Source organism: Pimephales promelas, chromosome 20 (genome assembly GCF_988280905.1).
Source record: "Pimephales promelas chromosome 20, fPimPro1.hap1.1, whole genome shotgun sequence".
Lineage (NCBI taxonomy): Eukaryota > Metazoa > Chordata > Actinopteri > Cypriniformes > Leuciscidae > Pimephales > Pimephales promelas.
The window spans coordinates 17,856,752-17,875,303 of record NC_142788.1 but is presented as its reverse complement, the minus strand read 5'-3'; the positions used below and the strand labels follow the sequence as shown (position 1 = coordinate 17,875,303).

General features: G+C 38.0%; 1 protein-coding gene across 3 annotated transcripts in view; it reads right to left on the bottom strand.

Annotated features, from left to right (window-relative positions):
- pax7b (paired box 7b) overlaps positions 1–18,552 on the bottom strand; it is a 58,623-nt gene that overhangs the window by 13,143 nt on the left and 26,928 nt on the right. For all 3 annotated transcript variants that reach the window (XM_089124284.1, XM_039653137.2, XM_039653138.2), the window contains exons 6-7: positions 11,324–11,489; positions 10,567–10,763 (exon numbers count right to left, since the gene is read on the bottom strand). In XM_089124284.1, coding sequence (XP_088980410.1) covers positions 10,567–10,763; positions 11,324–11,489 — 363 coding nt within the window. The remainder of the gene's footprint in view (positions 1–10,566; positions 10,764–11,323; positions 11,490–18,552) is intronic.

Below are 18,552 nucleotides of genomic sequence, written 5' to 3'. Positions count from 1 at the left end.
AGTGCTGATTAGTTAAAGGCAAAGTGTGCCTTTCTGTGTGAAAGTGAAACCAAACAGAATTGTAAAAATATAATAATAATAATAATAATAATAATAGTTAATTTAACACAAAATATAACAATTAGGGCTGTCAAACGATTAATCGCATCTAAAATAAAAGTTTGTGTTTACATAATATATGTGGGTGCACTGTGTATAATTATTTTGTATATATATATATATATATATATATATTATTTTTTATATATAAAAATATTATTTATATATAAAATATTTATATTTATATATAATATAAATTATATATATAAATCTATATACAGTATAAACATGAAAATATTTCTTATATACAAGCATGTGTGTGTATTTATATATATGAAATAATTATACACATTGCACCCACATATATTATGTAAACACAAAATTTTGGATGCGATTAATCGCGATTAATCGTTTGAAAGCCCTAATAACAATTTAAAAATAATGTAAAATACAAATGTCTTTTCTCCAAATTCACGCCAGAGGACAATATTTTTACACTATCGTTCAAGTTTTGGGTCAGTACAATTTCTATAATGTATTTGAAAAAAAGTATCTGCATTTATTTGAGTTACATGATCCTTCAGAAATCATTCTAATATGATGATTTACTGCTCAAGAAACATTTCATAATATCAATGTTGAAAACGGTTGCACTGCTTAATACTTTTGTGGTAACAATGATACATTTTAGGATTTTTTTTTTGTATAAAATGTTCCAAAGAACAGCATTTATTTGAAATAGAAATATGTTGTAACAATACATTTTTTAAAGTGGTAGTATATGTCGAATCCACTCAGGACACTCTAACAAACAGATTGCAATTCCAGAAATTACACCAATCACGTTTAAACATGCATTAACCATTATAAATACTCTATATAAAGTGTCTTCTGTGATATTGTTCAATGTAAAGCCTCGAGATATCAACAATGCAAGGGGCTAATCATGCAATATATATTTGTTTCCGTATATCATCCCCAACATTAATAAGGGAGACACTTCTAAACATGTGCATGCTCTCACACAGCAGAATCAGACCATCATGACATCAGAAAGATGAGCAGCCTGAGACACAATAACCCAAGACCCCCACTTGAGAGACAAAATGGCCATTTCTGAAATAAACACTATGCATAAAATCAATTAGTGGTTTTGGCACGGCTGGAGGCAGAGGTGGTAATTAGAAGACCCGTCTATTTACAGCGGGACCTTTGTGGGATCTCTCTCTCCCCTAGTGGCAGGGAGCAGATGACATAGATGATTTCCTGTCCTGGCTCGATGTCACTGCGTTAATTGGCCACAGCACATTAATTGAAAGTGAAAAGAAGAGTCGGCCAAAAGCGGAGAGGGTGGGGGTGGGCGTTTGACTGTGATATAGAGTGGAAGCGGAGGGTGAGGTGGCTGGGGAGTCTTTAATTGTTTCAAATTAGGCATGTGATTGACACTGACAGAAAGTGGGCATTGACAAGCTGGGCCCAGATGAGAACGATTAGCGTGCAACCAGACAAGCTGTCACTTCTCGCAACACGTTATCTTTAGGAAATATTATGCATATGGCTCTTTTAACCCTGTATAGTAACTCAGGGCTCTGAGAGAACATTATAGCATACCAATACGATAAATCACTTACATAAAACAAGCATGGTGTGTTAAAATTTACAATGGCATCCCATTTGTTAACGATAGTTAATGCATTAACAGATGAACTGATATGAGCAATACATTTGTTATAGTATTATTCATCTGTGTTAATGTTGGTTAATACAAAATGTAGGTAAAATCCAACTGATCTCTGTTAGTTCATGTGTGCACAGGTCCGTAACATTAACAGAGACAGCTTTTGATTTTATAGTAAATGTTGAAATTAATACTTTAGAAGTATTTCATTGTAAGTTAATGCTAACTGTTAACTACTCATTGTAAAGTGTTACCACATGGCCAATAGGTGCAGACTAAATTATTATATTATTATGCATGATGTAAAGCAACAAAATGCTCAGGAGAATTTCTTAAAATGGTTACGTTTCATTAAATATGTTCTCGATATCATCTAACCCTTGCATGTTTGTTTATTATATTTAGTATTTAGAATGATAGAAAGTGGTATTTACAACTTAATTTTACCAGGTTTACATGCATTCCGCAAAATTTGACATATTCTCCCCTCAAATCAGCACAGAAAACTTGTAAGAATTCTTCAGATTCTGTCTGGTACTATTTCTTTTAAAATGAAGGCCTGGTTCTCTGCCCAGTGTCACTATATACAACCCTTAGTTTTATTTTTTATTTTATTTAGTTGAAAGATCTTGCACAACAATCACTGTTAAACTCACTCTAGTGTAATACGGACAAGGCTTTTCAGTACTACTGGACCCTAAATGTCCCAAAGTGCTACAAGGCCTGGAGTTAACCAAAGGTTAATGAGCTGATATAGGAAAAAGTGTGAGGTGCAATCTGATTATTTTATTCAGTGTTTGCGGATGTGTGAGATAGATTCAGTCACAAGGAAAGAAACATCCCCCTCTGACCTCTCATCCCACCCGCCGATCTTTTCACGCCTCGCGCTGCCGCCGCCTCCGCTTCTGCCAAATGAAACGTCTGCTTTAAATGATTTCACAAGGAGCGGCTCGGCAGCCGCTGACGCCGTCCAAGAATAATGCAAGGTGGAGAGTTGGCATAGGAGGCGGGAGGAGGGGGGTGTTTGTTTGCTAAAAACAGCAGGGAGCAGGCCTATGAAGAATGTCAAGTCAAATTGTTCTTGACAGAGTTAATATCTGCTCCTCATAGGGATAATTACATGTAAATAAATAGTGAAATAGCTCTCAGCTGGAGTCTGAGGCGAGAGAACGGGGCAGTTAGTGTCAGCCAGCTGGGGACTCCATCGCTAAGGATGGTTAGGGAGGGGGAGGGAAGGATACAGAGGTGAAAAAAAACTCTCTGATGTTATAAAACCACATCCCAGAAACTGTAAAACTTGTAGATTTACATAGAAAATCCTAAACAATGAGACAAGCGTACAAAAGTCTGTCATTAACTCAGGAGTGGGCAGTGTGAGTGGCAGTTGTAGTTTTTGCGAGGCTGTAGTATTAATCATAACTTCACACCTGTCAGACTGGCATCTGGAGCTAACAGGAAGCATGTGCACAAAGCTGACCTCCCCGATCCATTGTGTTTTGAGCAGGTTCATAATTGTTGGAAGTTTTCTGTTAATACCCACTGACCCTGCACACACACTTACTCACTGTATGACCCTAAAATAAAATAACTAAAATAGCTAGATTGCTCATTTTAAAGAAAAGTGATCTCACACAGAGGTTCACGTTCATGATCATACAGAAAATCTCCTCCAGTCCAATCCATCAGTCTAGACCTTTTACATTTCTGTTTACAAAATATTTTAGCTAAGTTTACCATGTTCAAATCCATCCACACCAAAAATCAACACACCAAATGCAATATCCACAAATGTCATCCAGGCCTGTTTATTATATATTCCCTGACTCCTTAGTGAAACTTTGAGTCTTTTGGTGAGCTAAACTATTTTTTTTTTCTGTTCCCATACTGTAAAAAATATTGTCGGTTTAACTTAAAAAACTAAGTAACCTGGTTGCCTTAAAATTTTAAGTTCATTGAAATGGAAAAAGCGAGTTAATACAATGAAGGAGAATGATTTAATCATCAGAAACTCAAAATCATATGTTATCTGAACTAAATCAATTATTTAAGTTGATTTGACAAAAGAAAAAAATGTTGTGATTACTAATCTGTCAAATGCATTGTTCCTTGTTTAGAAACATGTAAACACTGAGAAAAGTATGCCTTTTCGTTTTAAATACGTTTTATGAAAATAATACTTGTAGAAATTTACGTTCATATTGTTCAAGCACTTTTAATAGATATAATTAAATATAATTAGATATAAATAAATCTATAATTAGGATTTCCTCATTCATACATGCAATCAGCTTCTTTTTTTTAGAGATGCTAAATTAATATTAAAAGGTAATAGTATTTTCCATCTAACAGTTAAGTCACCCACAATGCTATGAGTGTATTGGCTTCGCTTAAATGCTCATCTCCTTGCGCTGCCCCCGTGAGATAAATGCAAATCACATTCTCTAATATCCCGTATTTTTCAGGATGCAACAGCTCACTTTCTCTCTCACACACACACAAACACTCTTGAATTTATGTTGTGCTTTCATTGTCTTTTACAGCCTTTCATCTATGCAAGAGAATAAGAATCCCTTTGTGTAAAAGAGAAGAGAGAGTGAAATAGATGCTGAAATGAAGAAAATAAACAAAAGGAAAGGAAGGAGTCTGAGAAATTAGACTGTTTGGACCATATACACGCCATGTATAGTAAAATGAATGGAAAAAAAGACAAAAACAAGAGACAGACAGCAAAGTAGACAGCAAAAAAAACTTTGCAACATTATAGCCTTGTTCTCATTCGCGAAAAAATTACAAAAGGCATTTGCCATCCAAATAATAACATTAATGCATATAACAGATATTAAAATTCTCTGAAACCCAGTGCTGAAACGTGCCTTGTGGAGATCATAATTAAATCATTCCTAATAATTTTCAGTTTTCCCCCACATACGGTTTAACGACAGACCCTCTGAAAAACTATTTTCCATCTAGAGCCATTGGAGATGTTGAATGTGAAATTTACATATGTATTTGAGTGACCTGAGAAACCTGCTATGTTTCATTAACACATGCACAAGACTCCAATTTCACTCAGCTTGCGCTAGAGAAGGGAAAAAAAGATAGGATGAGAGAGAGAGAGAGAGAGAAACTAAATAAATTCATGCAGAAAACATTCTGCCAGTGGATATGATTTAAATTCCCCTGATTTTCTTGGCAGCTTCTGAGCAGGTCTCATTTTTTTTTTTTTTTAAAGCCTCTTACTTTTTAACTCTTGCCAAATTGAAACAGCATCTGTATTTAAGACGGGTTCTAATTAACAAGTATTTCTCCTCTGCTCTCGGAGCATGGGGGGTGATGTAAATATGCATTTATTTAGTCTTTTGATTTGTCGATGGTGACACATGCCAGCTGACACCGTGCCCGGCGAGCGGCTTAATGCTGCAGTCTTAATAATAGCAGAGACGGCACAGATTCACTCGCTGACATTCAGGTGCACAAAGTCTAGTCAAAAATCTGGATAAAAAAAGAAGGGAAAAGGAGTGAACCAAAACTCAATCATCTTCTTCTTCCTCTCTCTCTCTCTCTCTCTCTCTCTCTTTCTCTTTCTCACCCCCTCTCTCTCGCTCATATCATTTTTTTTTTGGCAACCCCTGTGCAGGCTTCTTAAATATAATTCATCCAGTTTAAAGTGGCTGCTGTGCTAATGGAGGAGAGGAGAGAGGTTGGAGTCCCCCCTCCCTTATCTCTAGCAGACAGTTGTCAGGAATCACTGGTGAGGCCTGAGTTTTGCGCGTGGCTCAGGCAGGGAGGCCTGGGGATACGGATCAAAGGGAGTGCTGGTGAGCACTGCTCTGCCTCTGATCCCCCAGTGCTGAAACCCAGCCTATTCGCTCTCCCTTCCTAACATCAAATGCTAGCCAAAGTTCCTTCATTCCAAAACACAAATCTTCCAACTGCAATGGAGAGGCTCAAAAAAAAAAAAAAAGATAGCCTACCTTTGCCATTTTTCTTTTAATTCGGTTATAAGTGTGTGGATGTATTTGTTTGATAGACTTTCGTTTATTCCAAATACTCATTTAATACATGTATATTATATATGGATATGTTTTTTTTTTTTAATGCTTACATTTCGGTTTAAAAATTTCAGTTGAAATCTGTGTAAAAAAAAAAGAAAAGAAAAAAATAGGCAAAATGAATTAAACGAAATAACACTTAAAACTCTTTAATTAAGAAATCATAGCACATTATATATATATGCATATACTTCATTCAGGGGCCATTTACACAACACCATTTTCAACTAAATCATAAAATGTTTATGGGTTTTGTTCATTTAAATTGTAAGTATTTGACAACGATACCGCTTACGTTTCCATGTAAACTATAAAAAACGTCTATAAACACTGCTCAGTTTATAGACGTGCAGTGTTGCTTTACATAGTGACATGGTAGTTGTTTTGCAGATCCATGTGAACGAGGATCGTTTTGACGAAGTTGTTTTCTGAACGCAAAAAAACGTGATGGAAAAACATTACTGTATTTACAGACTGATCTCATGAAATGGCGTATGTATGATACGCCAATTCGTATTTCAATTTTTAGCATGCTATAAACACACATAATCGCTTTTCAGCGTGTTCATGAACGCCGTTGACTTAACGTTACATTACTGTATATGACCTACCCGAACCAGTCCCTAAACCTACCCGGCACTGGGGTTAATACCATTTATGCGTCTTCCCCTACCATCCTAGGCAAAAAAATATCGTTCCCTAGATGTAGATCTACATTTTGCTTCGTTTTGCTCGGACATTTAACGGGATAGACATACACGCGGATAACTCAAATACATATAGACGCCACTTGACTTGAAAGTGGCGTGTATATTTACGCAAAAGTCATAACGTCATGTTGGTATTTAGTACATCGGTTTCGTGTAAACGTACCCTCACTGGCCAAGTACTACAGTATTACTAGAATTTATTTCTCTTTCTTTTTTTTCTTCTTTTTTTACATTTGTAGTATATTTAAAATGTGTTACTGTCTGTTCATTATGAATCACCTATATTGTTTCATTTAACAGTTTTTGTTCTCTTTGAAAAAAAAAAGATTAATAAAATATAAATCTTGTAAGAGAATTAAATAAAATAAAAAAAACATAAAAAGAATAAGAATAAAAGAATAAATATAAAATGCAAACACAAATATAAAATGTATTATAATAACATTTTAATGTTTATAAATGTACAAATCTTCAAAATGAATAAACCAAAATGACTAAAATAAAAAAAAAAATTGTTTGGTAATTTTGTGAATATTGTATTCAGACATCATAACTATGGCTTAATCGGCCTAATCAACCTAACACTAATGTAATGCAATACTCAAAATAATAATAATAATAATGAGACACTTACTAGAAGCTTTACTAGATGACTCGAGTGCCTTGAGGGCTGGCGTTGTTGCTACGAGGCCCAAAACAAAAAGCATGACGGATTATACTGAATGGTTGGTTTTAGTAAAACCTGTTCATTAAAACGGGTGTGTGTTGTGTTCCTCTCCAGTTACGACATCTAACAACAACAAAACAAACCTGCACATATCAGACGCACCAAAGCAGAACGTCTCTCGTTGTAAAACCCAATCACCCGCCTGCACAAAGCATCTGTTGTAGGAGGAGGAATGACTGTAGTAGTAAAGCAGGCTACAGCTTTATTACCGCATTCATTCCTTCTCCACGTGTCCAATGTTTGGACTGGTCTCAATGTCCACCAGAGGATGAAACACTGAAAAGACATGCATTCAAGGCCATAGAAATCTGTCCATAGCTCTGACCCGGTCCAAAAGCGGGCTTAATGGAGATTAGGTCTGGCATTGCATAATTTTCATCCAAACTAAGCTGCAGTGCTGTTTAATGTGTTTTCCAGAGGTTGCAGTGAGAAAGCACTCTGGTTCTGCTGGCACATGAGAAGAGTGAGAGCGGGGTGTGCACCTGTTGGTGTTGTGAACCCAGCAGGGTTGCATTTCATTCTGGCACACAGCCATCATAGCACATTTACTGATTCACAGCACATTTTCTCCACTCGATGGAGGCTGTAAAGCAGTCCATCCACACCATCGTGCAAAAGCGCATCTAAAAATGGGCATCCCTCTCAATTTCGCCAACTAAAACCCAGGTCATTTCAATTCATGTAGTACAATGGATTATAGTCGTATATTTTACAGCATTTTAACACCTTCTTCCAGTGAATTTTGCCATTTTTGCTACATGGCCCCTGCAGGTTTTGTGCTTTAACTTGTCAAATTTTCTAGTTGCTTCTACATGTATTTAGTATAATGTTTTAAAAGAAACTGCCTTGGGAATATTGTCTTTGTTCCTCCCTTTTACTTTGCATCGTATTTGTCTTATGTAATTTCTCCGAATAAAACGTGCATGAGAATATTTATAAAAAAATGTCAACAAAACAGGAGCTCAAAATGTTCTGCATAATAAGAATAAACCAGTGGCATAAATAGAAATATTTGTTCTATTTCTGCCCATTTCTAAGAATGGGATTTTTCAAAAGAGCACTTCAGAAATAAGATACTAAATTAAATAAAGCATTAATCTGAAGGAAATTGAGGTAAATGAAAAGAATAAGCAGGATTATTTCGAAACTGAAACTGTTAGATGTGCCTCAAAGAATCAGTGAACCAGCGTCAATGAAGGGTTTGTCCAGACAAGTGAGAGAAGGCTACTATGACAACAACTTTAGGCTATGAAGCTTTTAAAAAATGTCTGATAAGATTTCCCAAGCAAACAAAAAGCTCACTGTGCAATCCCACAGTCCTCTACTATTTGACAAGCATTAGGAAAAATAATTGACATTTGCACTCTCAGTATTCAAACTACACAAGACTCTTGCACACACTAGCTTATTTGCATTGATTTGCATGAACTGTCTTCATTGAAGGATAAATTAATGCGTTGAAATAAATTAGTAGAGGGGGCTTATAAGTAAAAGAAAGACAGTAGACTAGACAAATGATGGAGAAAATCGTCATGTACAAAAACAAGCTTGTGTAAGGACTGCCATGTGGACTCCCTGTAGCTGAGAAGAATGGGGAGGGGGTTTGCCTTGTGGGGCACTGGCGGCCCTTTCATGGACATTGAGGCACAGTGTGATGCTTGGGTTGAACTATGATACTCCTGTCAAAAAGAACATTAATTTTTCCTACAATAAGGGCCTGATGGAATAGCCACATGTGACATGTGGAGATGGGTGAGAGGGGCTGGACAAGGGTGGGGAGGTTAGGGGGCTGAGGAGGGGTCAGATGGAGGGTGAACCATCTTCATCTTAGAGAGAGTTTCATGCAAACATTCTTGAAGAAAAATATCATTTTCACAAGTATAATTGCTCTTTTATCCTCATTAAATGCATAGAAAATTAAATGAGGAAGCAGTGCACCATAATTTGATTCATAAAAAGCAAGGGCATATGCTGTAGTAAAATAACATACCATAAAATAGTGTATTTACTCAGACTGCATTTGTATTTATCCAGAATAAAACAAATTACTTGCGTGTAAAACAACAGAAAGCTATTATTTTATATTTCCGGCTGCAAGTACTCCCCCAATAAATGCAGAAAAATTCTCCAGCCATGTTCAGTTATTTATGCAGGTTTGCAGCGAGAGCATTAGTACTTAAAGCCCCTCCACCACGATTAACAATCAAACATGCTGAGAAACGCTTATGTTATCCCAACTCCGCAGTACAAGAGAAAATCTCTTTTTTGTCATCAAATCCCTAATTCTTTCCTCTCTTTTGGAAAAAATGGAGTAATACCAGTTTCCAATCTGCTTTGAGAAATATTTGGTGAGGAGGGGGGAAAATGGCCATAAAACATGTGAACAAGGGGGTAATTGTGGACAAACGCAGTATTGAATTTCATCTTCAACTCCTTACACACCATTTCAATCTTATTTTCTGCCTGTTAGTCAGATCTTCTTGGTTATGGTGGGCAGAACTGCCCACTAATGGTGAATAATTGCTTGTAATATACTCTTCACCAATGATGTGCATCAATAGCAGCCATTTTCTTATTATTTAGCTCAGGGTGGGATCAACCCTGAGCAAAGAGTCTTATTTTTACACGCATTGTTTAAGGTAGCAGGTAACAATGCTATTTAATGTCTATAACAAGAACCTTCACACAGAAACACCGTCAAACTGAAACAAAACCTGTCTATTTAAATTCTATGAAACAGACACAAAAAACGCCTTAAATTGAAATTACTGGTTTCCCATTTTATACTTTCCTCTATAGCATACCGAAATTGAATAGGATGTACCAGAGCCTCACAAGGCAATGCTTTTTTTGCACTGTTACGGTTAATTAAAACATCTAGACTTATTTAAACATCTGCTAACTCTTGAAAATTACTTCCAGACAATTAAGATCCATTAGTTTGGTGAGATTATGCTCTTTTCTGAACGAGGCGCAGTGCTGGCAGCTCTTTGACTGCATTTGGGATTTATTCTCTTTAGGGTACCCTGTATTGTCTGAAACTAATTTTCTCAGAATCAAACAATTAAATCTTTATTTTAATTAGGAGAGTGGGTAAAACAAAGGAATATTAATTAGAAAACATTATCTTATGAAGACTTCACGAGCACAAGGGGGGTATCAACAACTAGAAGACGATTTCTCCAAAACATGTCTGCTCCGTACACAGGAGACGCATCTAATCACCAGACGAACACGGTAGCGCACAAAGAATATGCTGTTTTATCTTCAGAGAGGTCTCATAATTCCACTTGAAAGACTCCTTGACGAGTGGCTATAGAGAAGAGTATTTAAACACTGTGGCCAGTGACCCTTACTGACCTGTGGAGATAGTCCATTGCTCACGGGATTCATGTGATTACTGGACGCTGATTGGCTCATGAAGGTGTCGGTGTAGCTGGAGAAACCGTGGCGGTTGGACGAGAGGCCATAGGCGGAGCCGCTGTCGCTCGAGAGCCCGCCCTGATGCATGGTGGAAGGAGGCAAGGGCTGGGGCCGATGCACTGTGCCACTGACATCTGGATAGAGCAGCATATATAATTAGTAAGTGCATCATGGGAGCTTTAAATGTATTGCCATTCCTGTATTAGATAAGTTTGAGTATTAAATAAACATTAAAAAAGGTCAAATTCTTCACAAAGGGCCTGTTTACACCTGATCACTTCATGCATTTTTGCCGATTGGATAGCCATCAAGTTTGTTAAAACTTGTCCATTTACACTGGGCCACTATAAATGCGTCTCCGCGAAATGGGTATAAATTCGATTATCAGTTCCCACGCTATATGCAAATTTACGTCAGAGAATTTCAAAAGCAAGACTGCAATATAGAGATAGATGGTAAGATAATTAAGTATCACTATACTTTTGATGCAGATGATTGTGTTATCCTGGACACGATGCTAAACTTTTGCTAACGTTGCTAAACTTGGCCAGTTTTATCTGGAATGCATCTCAAACCACTTCCTCAAGTGAGTTATCGGATTTAAATCCATTTCAGAGGGCATTTTACGACCTGATCAGAGAAAATGCATGAAGTGACCAGGTGTAAACAAGCTCAAAAACATTGATCAGCTTACCTTGTTGTAATGTTGATGAAGGATAGCTGGACTCAGGAAGCTGGTATGTTGGTAGAGTGCCCATGCCTGTTGGTGGGAATCCTCCAGGTAACAGGTGGTTAAATGCCGCCAGTTGATTAGCCCCAGCTTGTTTACGCCACCTGGCTCGTCGATTGCTGAACCAAACCTAAAATTAAAAAGTTTAAAAATCAATAATAATAAGTTCACTAAAATCTGGCTGCTATGATAAGCTAATTATTTTCACGTTCGATAACCAATAAATGGGTGATATTATACAGTGATTCTACTTGATTTTTGAAAAAAAAATATTAAAATGAAAACATTGAAGAATATAATTAAAATCTGTTTGAATTCGAAACCAGGTTATTATTCATTCGTTAACTAAAACCATAATAAAAAACATTTTCATTTATTTGAAATTAACTAAAATAAAATAAAATGTAAAAAATAATAATAATTCAGTTAGTTGACAAGGCAGAATGTCATAAAACGTGATAAGAAATTTATAGACATTTTAAAAAAACAAAAACATAACTACTAAAAATTGTACACATACAATCAACATATGGACACCTATAATATAATAACTATAAAACTATAATACAGTGTTACTAAAATAACACTGATTAGGAAACTAAAAGAACTAAAACAAAAGACCTTATATTGTGGGATATAACAGGGTTACATGCATTACATTGTAATACACCCTCAAGATGTAACCCGTAAAATGGGTCAAATCTTTGCCAAAATCTATTAGTATCCCATAAATTTAGTGCAAAGTTATCTAAACCTAAAATCTTACAATTAATAAGATCAAGATCCAACAATGACAGAGAATGATGAATTAAACCTGGCAAGAACCAATACGGTGCCAATTAGAGGTAAAATAGAATGAAAATATCTCTGGATATGACGTGTTTGAGATATTTAATGAACAAAAAGCCTTTCTTTATTGAAAGAAAGAGAGAAAGAAAGAGAGAGCAAAAGAAAGAGAAAGAAAGAAAGAAATGCCTTTGCCACATTAAGACACATTATCAAAGTTTCATTCTAATGTGAGTCATTGAAAGGGGGAGCACGGCCAGTAACCTGCACCTCTCTGGGGCCGAGGCACTGCCCCTGTGTATGCAAAAGAGTGAATGACATTGATCTATGCCTCAGAGGGGCCATTCTTCAGAGTTTAATACACTGGCAGTGCAGTTAATCTACTGTTGTTTTTCAAATGGTCCCCTCCATTGTGAGTGGAAGTGAAAGAGGGGGACAATGGCCCTTCAATGAATCGGACCACAAAGAGAGGGCGTCCCTTTTTAAACAGCTCCTCAAGAATGACGCTTTCAGCCCGGGCATTGATCAAGGGGCTGGCATAGACATACTGTATGAGTACACACTCTTTCTCTGCCTCTCTCTTTTATCCTCCCAGGCTGCCCTTCACTCTTTGTATACATCATGACAAAAAAAAGAGAACAATTCTGATTATTTTTCATAAAATCTGTAGGCACAGAGAGCTGTTTACAGCATTCATACAGCATTTTGATTCTCAAAAATATGTCTTTCATGGTAACTAAAATAAAAATGAAATAGAATAAAACCTCGCCCATAAAAAGCAACAATTTTGGCATTCCTTTAAAAACTTCCTTCCCATATCTAAACAAAAACTAGGAAACACCTATAGAAGACTTGGGGAAACACCTATAAGACCTATATAATTATTAACACACAGGGGGACTAATTACACACATGCTTTGAGTAAGCCTGTTCCCCAACACCCATCCTGACCTCAACAATAGTCTACTGGAATTTTTCAAGATCGGTTTTCTTTTTCAGTATTAATCAATAAAATAAAATCGGTTTAAATCGAATAAAAGTCAGCAGTGCTAAACTATCCCCCATTAGCTGTCCCACACTGCTCCTTCAACAATGCCGTGCATCAATGACCCTTCCCATAAAACCACGAGTCCCGCTGACACAAGCCCCATTATTTTACATGTCTTAGGTTAGGATGGCTTCTGGTATTAGTGAGAACTGGAGAGTAGCACAAGGCATTAGAAAGCGTGTATCTCAGTGTTAGAGGCTAGAGCGCCTGCCGCCCTGCGTTCAATGGATCTCCTAAGAGGCTTGCTGCGAGCTGGGGCTTCTGAATGCGCCATTCTGGAACCGATGGCAAAGGCACCTTGAGCAGGGATTTTCTCTCTGCCGCTCCTTCTAATTCCCCGCTCTTCTCATTTCCCTGCTCAAGCCGAGACACAAAGCACACTGCCCAACTGAGATGGCCAACTCATTTCGTATTTCTGAAAGAGTTCAAAATAATTTCCTTAAAAGTGAGCGGAGTCACTTGGCGAAACATTTAAGAGAGGAGATTTCTTGGAGTGTGGCTGAAGGAGCCTGTTGTCTGATTGCATTCGGTTCGGAGGGAATGGAAGTCGAAAAATTGAATTCAATATACTCTCAATCTCCGAGTGTACAGGGGGAGTGGAAGAGACAAAAGGAAGGGAGGTAAATGGAAGACAAATCTGATTGTGGACTGTGTCCCGATTTCACATTCCACATTCGGCCCAGCATCTCATGCTCTCATCCAATATCAATCACCCGGGCCACCCTATCAGTTCCTCTTGCTTTCTTTTTCTTTTGCCGTCTCTCTCGGACGACGATGGTTATATGTCTTCCTAGGATTACCGCTTGCCATGCACAGGGCGGTTGGTGGACAGACAGGAAGACGAGGAGTAAAACCTGGATAACGTGATTGAATTTCACAGCAAAAAAGAACATAACAGAGGCTGAGAAGCGTAAAAAAGGCTGACATCAATCTCAGTGCAGGACTCCATCCAGGGGTTTAGGGAATCTGGATGGGCAGTGGGACAGGATGGGTTGGGATAAAGGGTTGAGACAGGCTGGACTGGGTCCTGTAGCAAGACTTTATAAAATGTCACATTTTTCAACAATTTAACTTCTAATTGTAGAAGACTTAAGTACATGCACATCCTCTTTCTTCCTTTTGTAATCATTATAATACATTTTTTTTATCCATTCCTTGAAATCACACATTTTTACGTAGGTCAGGAGCATAAGAACTGAATTATTGGCTCCAGAATTTGCAAGGATCAATCAAAACGCACGTGATATGACTCCACATCAGGGGGTTGACACTTGTGCCCTGGAAGTCTTGTTTCCAGATTGGATCAAAGGGGTATGGATTATATAGAGGGGAAGTGGAGACATCTTCAAACCTGCTTGTGTGTAACACGTGGAAGGACTAACTCTCCTCACTTCGTGCCTGACAAGTATACACTACCATTTTTTTTCTTCTAATAATATTTCACAATATTGCTGTTTTACTGAATTCATCAAATAATGTTTAGCTGTATTTTTATAAAAAATCCAGGCCGACCTTTTGAACGGTCAAACCTATGCCATAATATCTAGTTGAATTCATTATTTATGATATAATATAAAGAGGAAGTTTTCAATGCGATTACACATCTAAGTCATTCTGTCTATCCTCCATGAGTTGTCATACCCACAACCCCAAAAGTGATACTTCAGCACATCACAAAGGTTTCATGTCTAACAGTGTTTAAAGTGACATAACTGCTACTGCCTATGAAATTTCCTGTAAATCTCAGATAATTCATCTTGTTCCTTCCTCTGGCCTTACAGATTGCAGTAAACTAGAGAGACAGGCAGCACTGCAGTGAGACCTGGAAACACTTATCCCTCTTCTTAGTCAGATATGGATCACTTCCTCTAAATTTGTCATACAGAGCAGTAAAACAGTGAAAGCATGAGTAACATGTCTATTAAAGAATAACCACAGTGACAGTGCTCAATGAAGACAGATGACATCTAATAGAAAACCACCAAACACATAAATTAATGCCTTTGACATCATTACTGATCCATGTCTGACTTCCTCTCTTTGGCAGCAGGAACACTCCTTCCCTCTCGCTCTCTCTCTCTCTCTCTCTCTCTCTCTCTCTCTCAGACATCTGGATACTATGTCAGCGCAGCTGCACTCAAGTGGGTTGACACTGAGGCCGTGGGGTCTGCCAAAAGCCAACAGGGTCAGACACCTTCCCCTCCACAAAAGCAATGATCCCAGAGCCCTGGCATCTCCTTGTGAGCTATCTCGAGCCAGATATCCTCACACATCCTCTGCTTGGCCTCTCAAGAACCAACTGCTGGGCTGTGACAGGGTTGAGAAAACAAAACATGCGCTGTTGGGCCAATATATCAAGGACGTGGTGGTTTCATATGATCTTTGAATGATCTGGACATTCCATTCAAAACAGTGCCAAAATGGTCATAAAGAGCATTTGAATTCACATTCATGATTGGATTTTCAATTTTTACAAATATAACTCAGGTCTGACATACGCAGGTCAGAAGTGATATAATGTTTATTCACTTGTCTAATTAGCATCAGTCACCATAAACACACAAAAGGGCCAAATGGGGCCCATGGGGCTCCTTGCAGGGAAAGCTGAATCACTGACATGGCCAGCGAGAGATATTCTCTCTACCAAAAAAACACTCTGGGTCAACTTTTTTACCTCAATGTTTTATCATTTGATTTGTTTGGAGCACAATTCATAAATCGAAATGCTGCTAAGTAAAACAAAGCAATTTAAAGCGTCTACAGGTAATCACAGAAAGAGTAAAATATTTGACAACTTGAAAGGTCTTGACGCCAATTTTGCCCCCCAAAACGTGGCTGAGAGGGAAAGAGAGAGTGACAGCTGCATTTCAATTACAAAATGATGTCATTTAGGCAGCTTGCAAAGATCTGGCAAACAGTGTTAACATATTAAACCATATAATATTGTATCACAAAATAGAATAACCAAGTCAGATTGACCTTGCATGGCATTTCATAATGTCCAGAGCATTTGAAGGGGACAATCCTGTACCATTGCAGAGGTGAAGTAGGCAGCAGGGGCATGGCTAGTGGTCATATTTTTTTACAAGCTCTTGATTGATTAATGTAACTGGTGGAGAAGGGTTCCCAAGAGAGTGTGTGGGATGCTCTCTGATATGCAGCAAATTTTACAAGGAGCGGTGGTGGGCTTGAAAGTGGTGGGAAGAAAAGATCTCAGCCAAAAGCTGAAGTGAGAAATCCATCAGGAATGCACTCTCGCTCTTTTTATCCCCCTCCCTTTGCTCCCAACAGCTGCTGCCATAACTCTACTGTATTTTCCCCCTCTCATTGTTTCAACTATCCACACTGACAAGCTGTCAGGACCAGTGGTGGGAGGAGCCAAGGTTTAATGCACTTTTATCCCTCAGATAATCTTCAAAAAATTATTACATTTTGCCAAGTTTGACAATCCTCTAACGTGTTTTTGTATATATATTTCTATAAATAGAAAAATTCCAAAAGTTCAAAAAGTTTTCCATCAAAACGGTTGATGAAACGGTAAAATTTGTACTAATGGAAGAAGCAAAAGATCCGATATCGTGACGTATATCGGAGTGAAACGGGTCATCAAAAAGAAAAGAAGCGTAGGGCAGGACATGGTTCAATTCATCGGTGTGGGCTGCACAGCACATGCACAACTATGTGAACTAACAGTTGATTGCAAGAAAAAGGCGGAGTTTACGCAAAAAATGATTGGAGAAGTTCAGTAAACCTCACCAGAGAAGTCTGCTGTTTCACTGGAGGATCGATTTATGACATTTTGAAGAAAAAGAAATTTAACAAAACATGCATGGATGAATTTTTCACACTAAGATCAATTACATGCATTTAGAAAATATATCAGGTGAATTTTCCCTTCATGCCAACTTTAACAGACATAGTGCCATGTTAGCCACCTGATTGTGTTTCTCTCTGATATGGCTGACAGGAAGAGGCCCGCTGTGTTTTTTATCACTTTCTTTGAGATGAGCAGTTGCATTGTTACACGCATCATCAATCAGACAACCTTAGTTCAACAGATCCAGTGACACTTTAGAGCTCTATAGACCTCAGAGCACATAGCTGAACTCTTACTGAGCTCTCATTGTGCCATCTACATCTCCAACTGAGAGCATCAGTCTTATGAGTACCATAAGTATGAGTACATACTTCATAGTTGAGCACAATTAAATGGATAATGCACCCAAAATAATTTAAATTCTGTTAGTTCCAATGACTTTCTTTTTTCAAAATAAGATATGTCAAAACTGAATGGACAATATTGGACCCCATTGACTTTGATTGTATGTATGCTTTCAACAACATTCCTTTCAGAAAATTTAGTCCTAACCTTAACCCTACCCCTAAGCCTAAACTTACCCAACTTATCCCTAAAATAAGAGGGAAATGATAGGTAAATAACATTGGTTGTAAACTTAAACTAGATAGAACTATAAACTTGTCCCCTCAAATCTTAAAATCTGTTCTGTTAAAATCCTGGCATAAGAGACATAGGCCAGTAACAGCTTTGCGTGTAAACCTCACTCCCCTGGCCTCAAGTGGCACATCAGCAGCAAGAGGCTGTGGTCTATTGGGCCCTTGTTAGCGCACCCGCCTCCCACGCCGGAGACCCTGGTTTAAATCCTGCTCTGACCAGGTAGAGTAGTACCAGTGACATTTGGTGCCGTGACCCGGGTGGGAGTGAGGTTTAGGGGGGTGACAGTAACAGACCTAGGCCAGTAAGAGCTGTGCATGTAAACCTCAAGAAACGCACTAGGAACTGACACTAGAGGGCTTATTAGCACCCACCTCCCACTCAGCAACCCCGTTTTGAGTCCGGGTCACGCACTATGTGTATCCAGAGGCTTGTGATGCCAAGCGTGATATGCAACACCAGTTCCAAACACTTTAGTTCTGCATTGTGTTGCTTGTAGAGTTGGACACGTGACATCACGCAATTTCTATATATTATTCCCTCTCCCATGCAAGTAGAATACAAAAGGGACAGAAAAAGAGGAGCCCGAAACAAACTCTCCCATTCAGTTACAATGCAAAAAGGAAGAGGCAGAGACAGAACAGGAAGTTATGTTGATTCTTGACACATCAATTAAAGGGGAAAGCACACGTTTCGATCAGGAAGCTACATCAGGTATATGTATGTATCAATTTTGTGTGATTTCTACTAAACAATACATGCAATTAACAGTATAATTAGTATACCCGTTACTGAAACATGTTACACTTGGTGAAATCATGTTTACCATGTGGGTCATACAGGTTTGGAATGACATGAGGGTGAGTAAATGATTTTAAGTTTTGTATGCAGAATGACAATAATGGC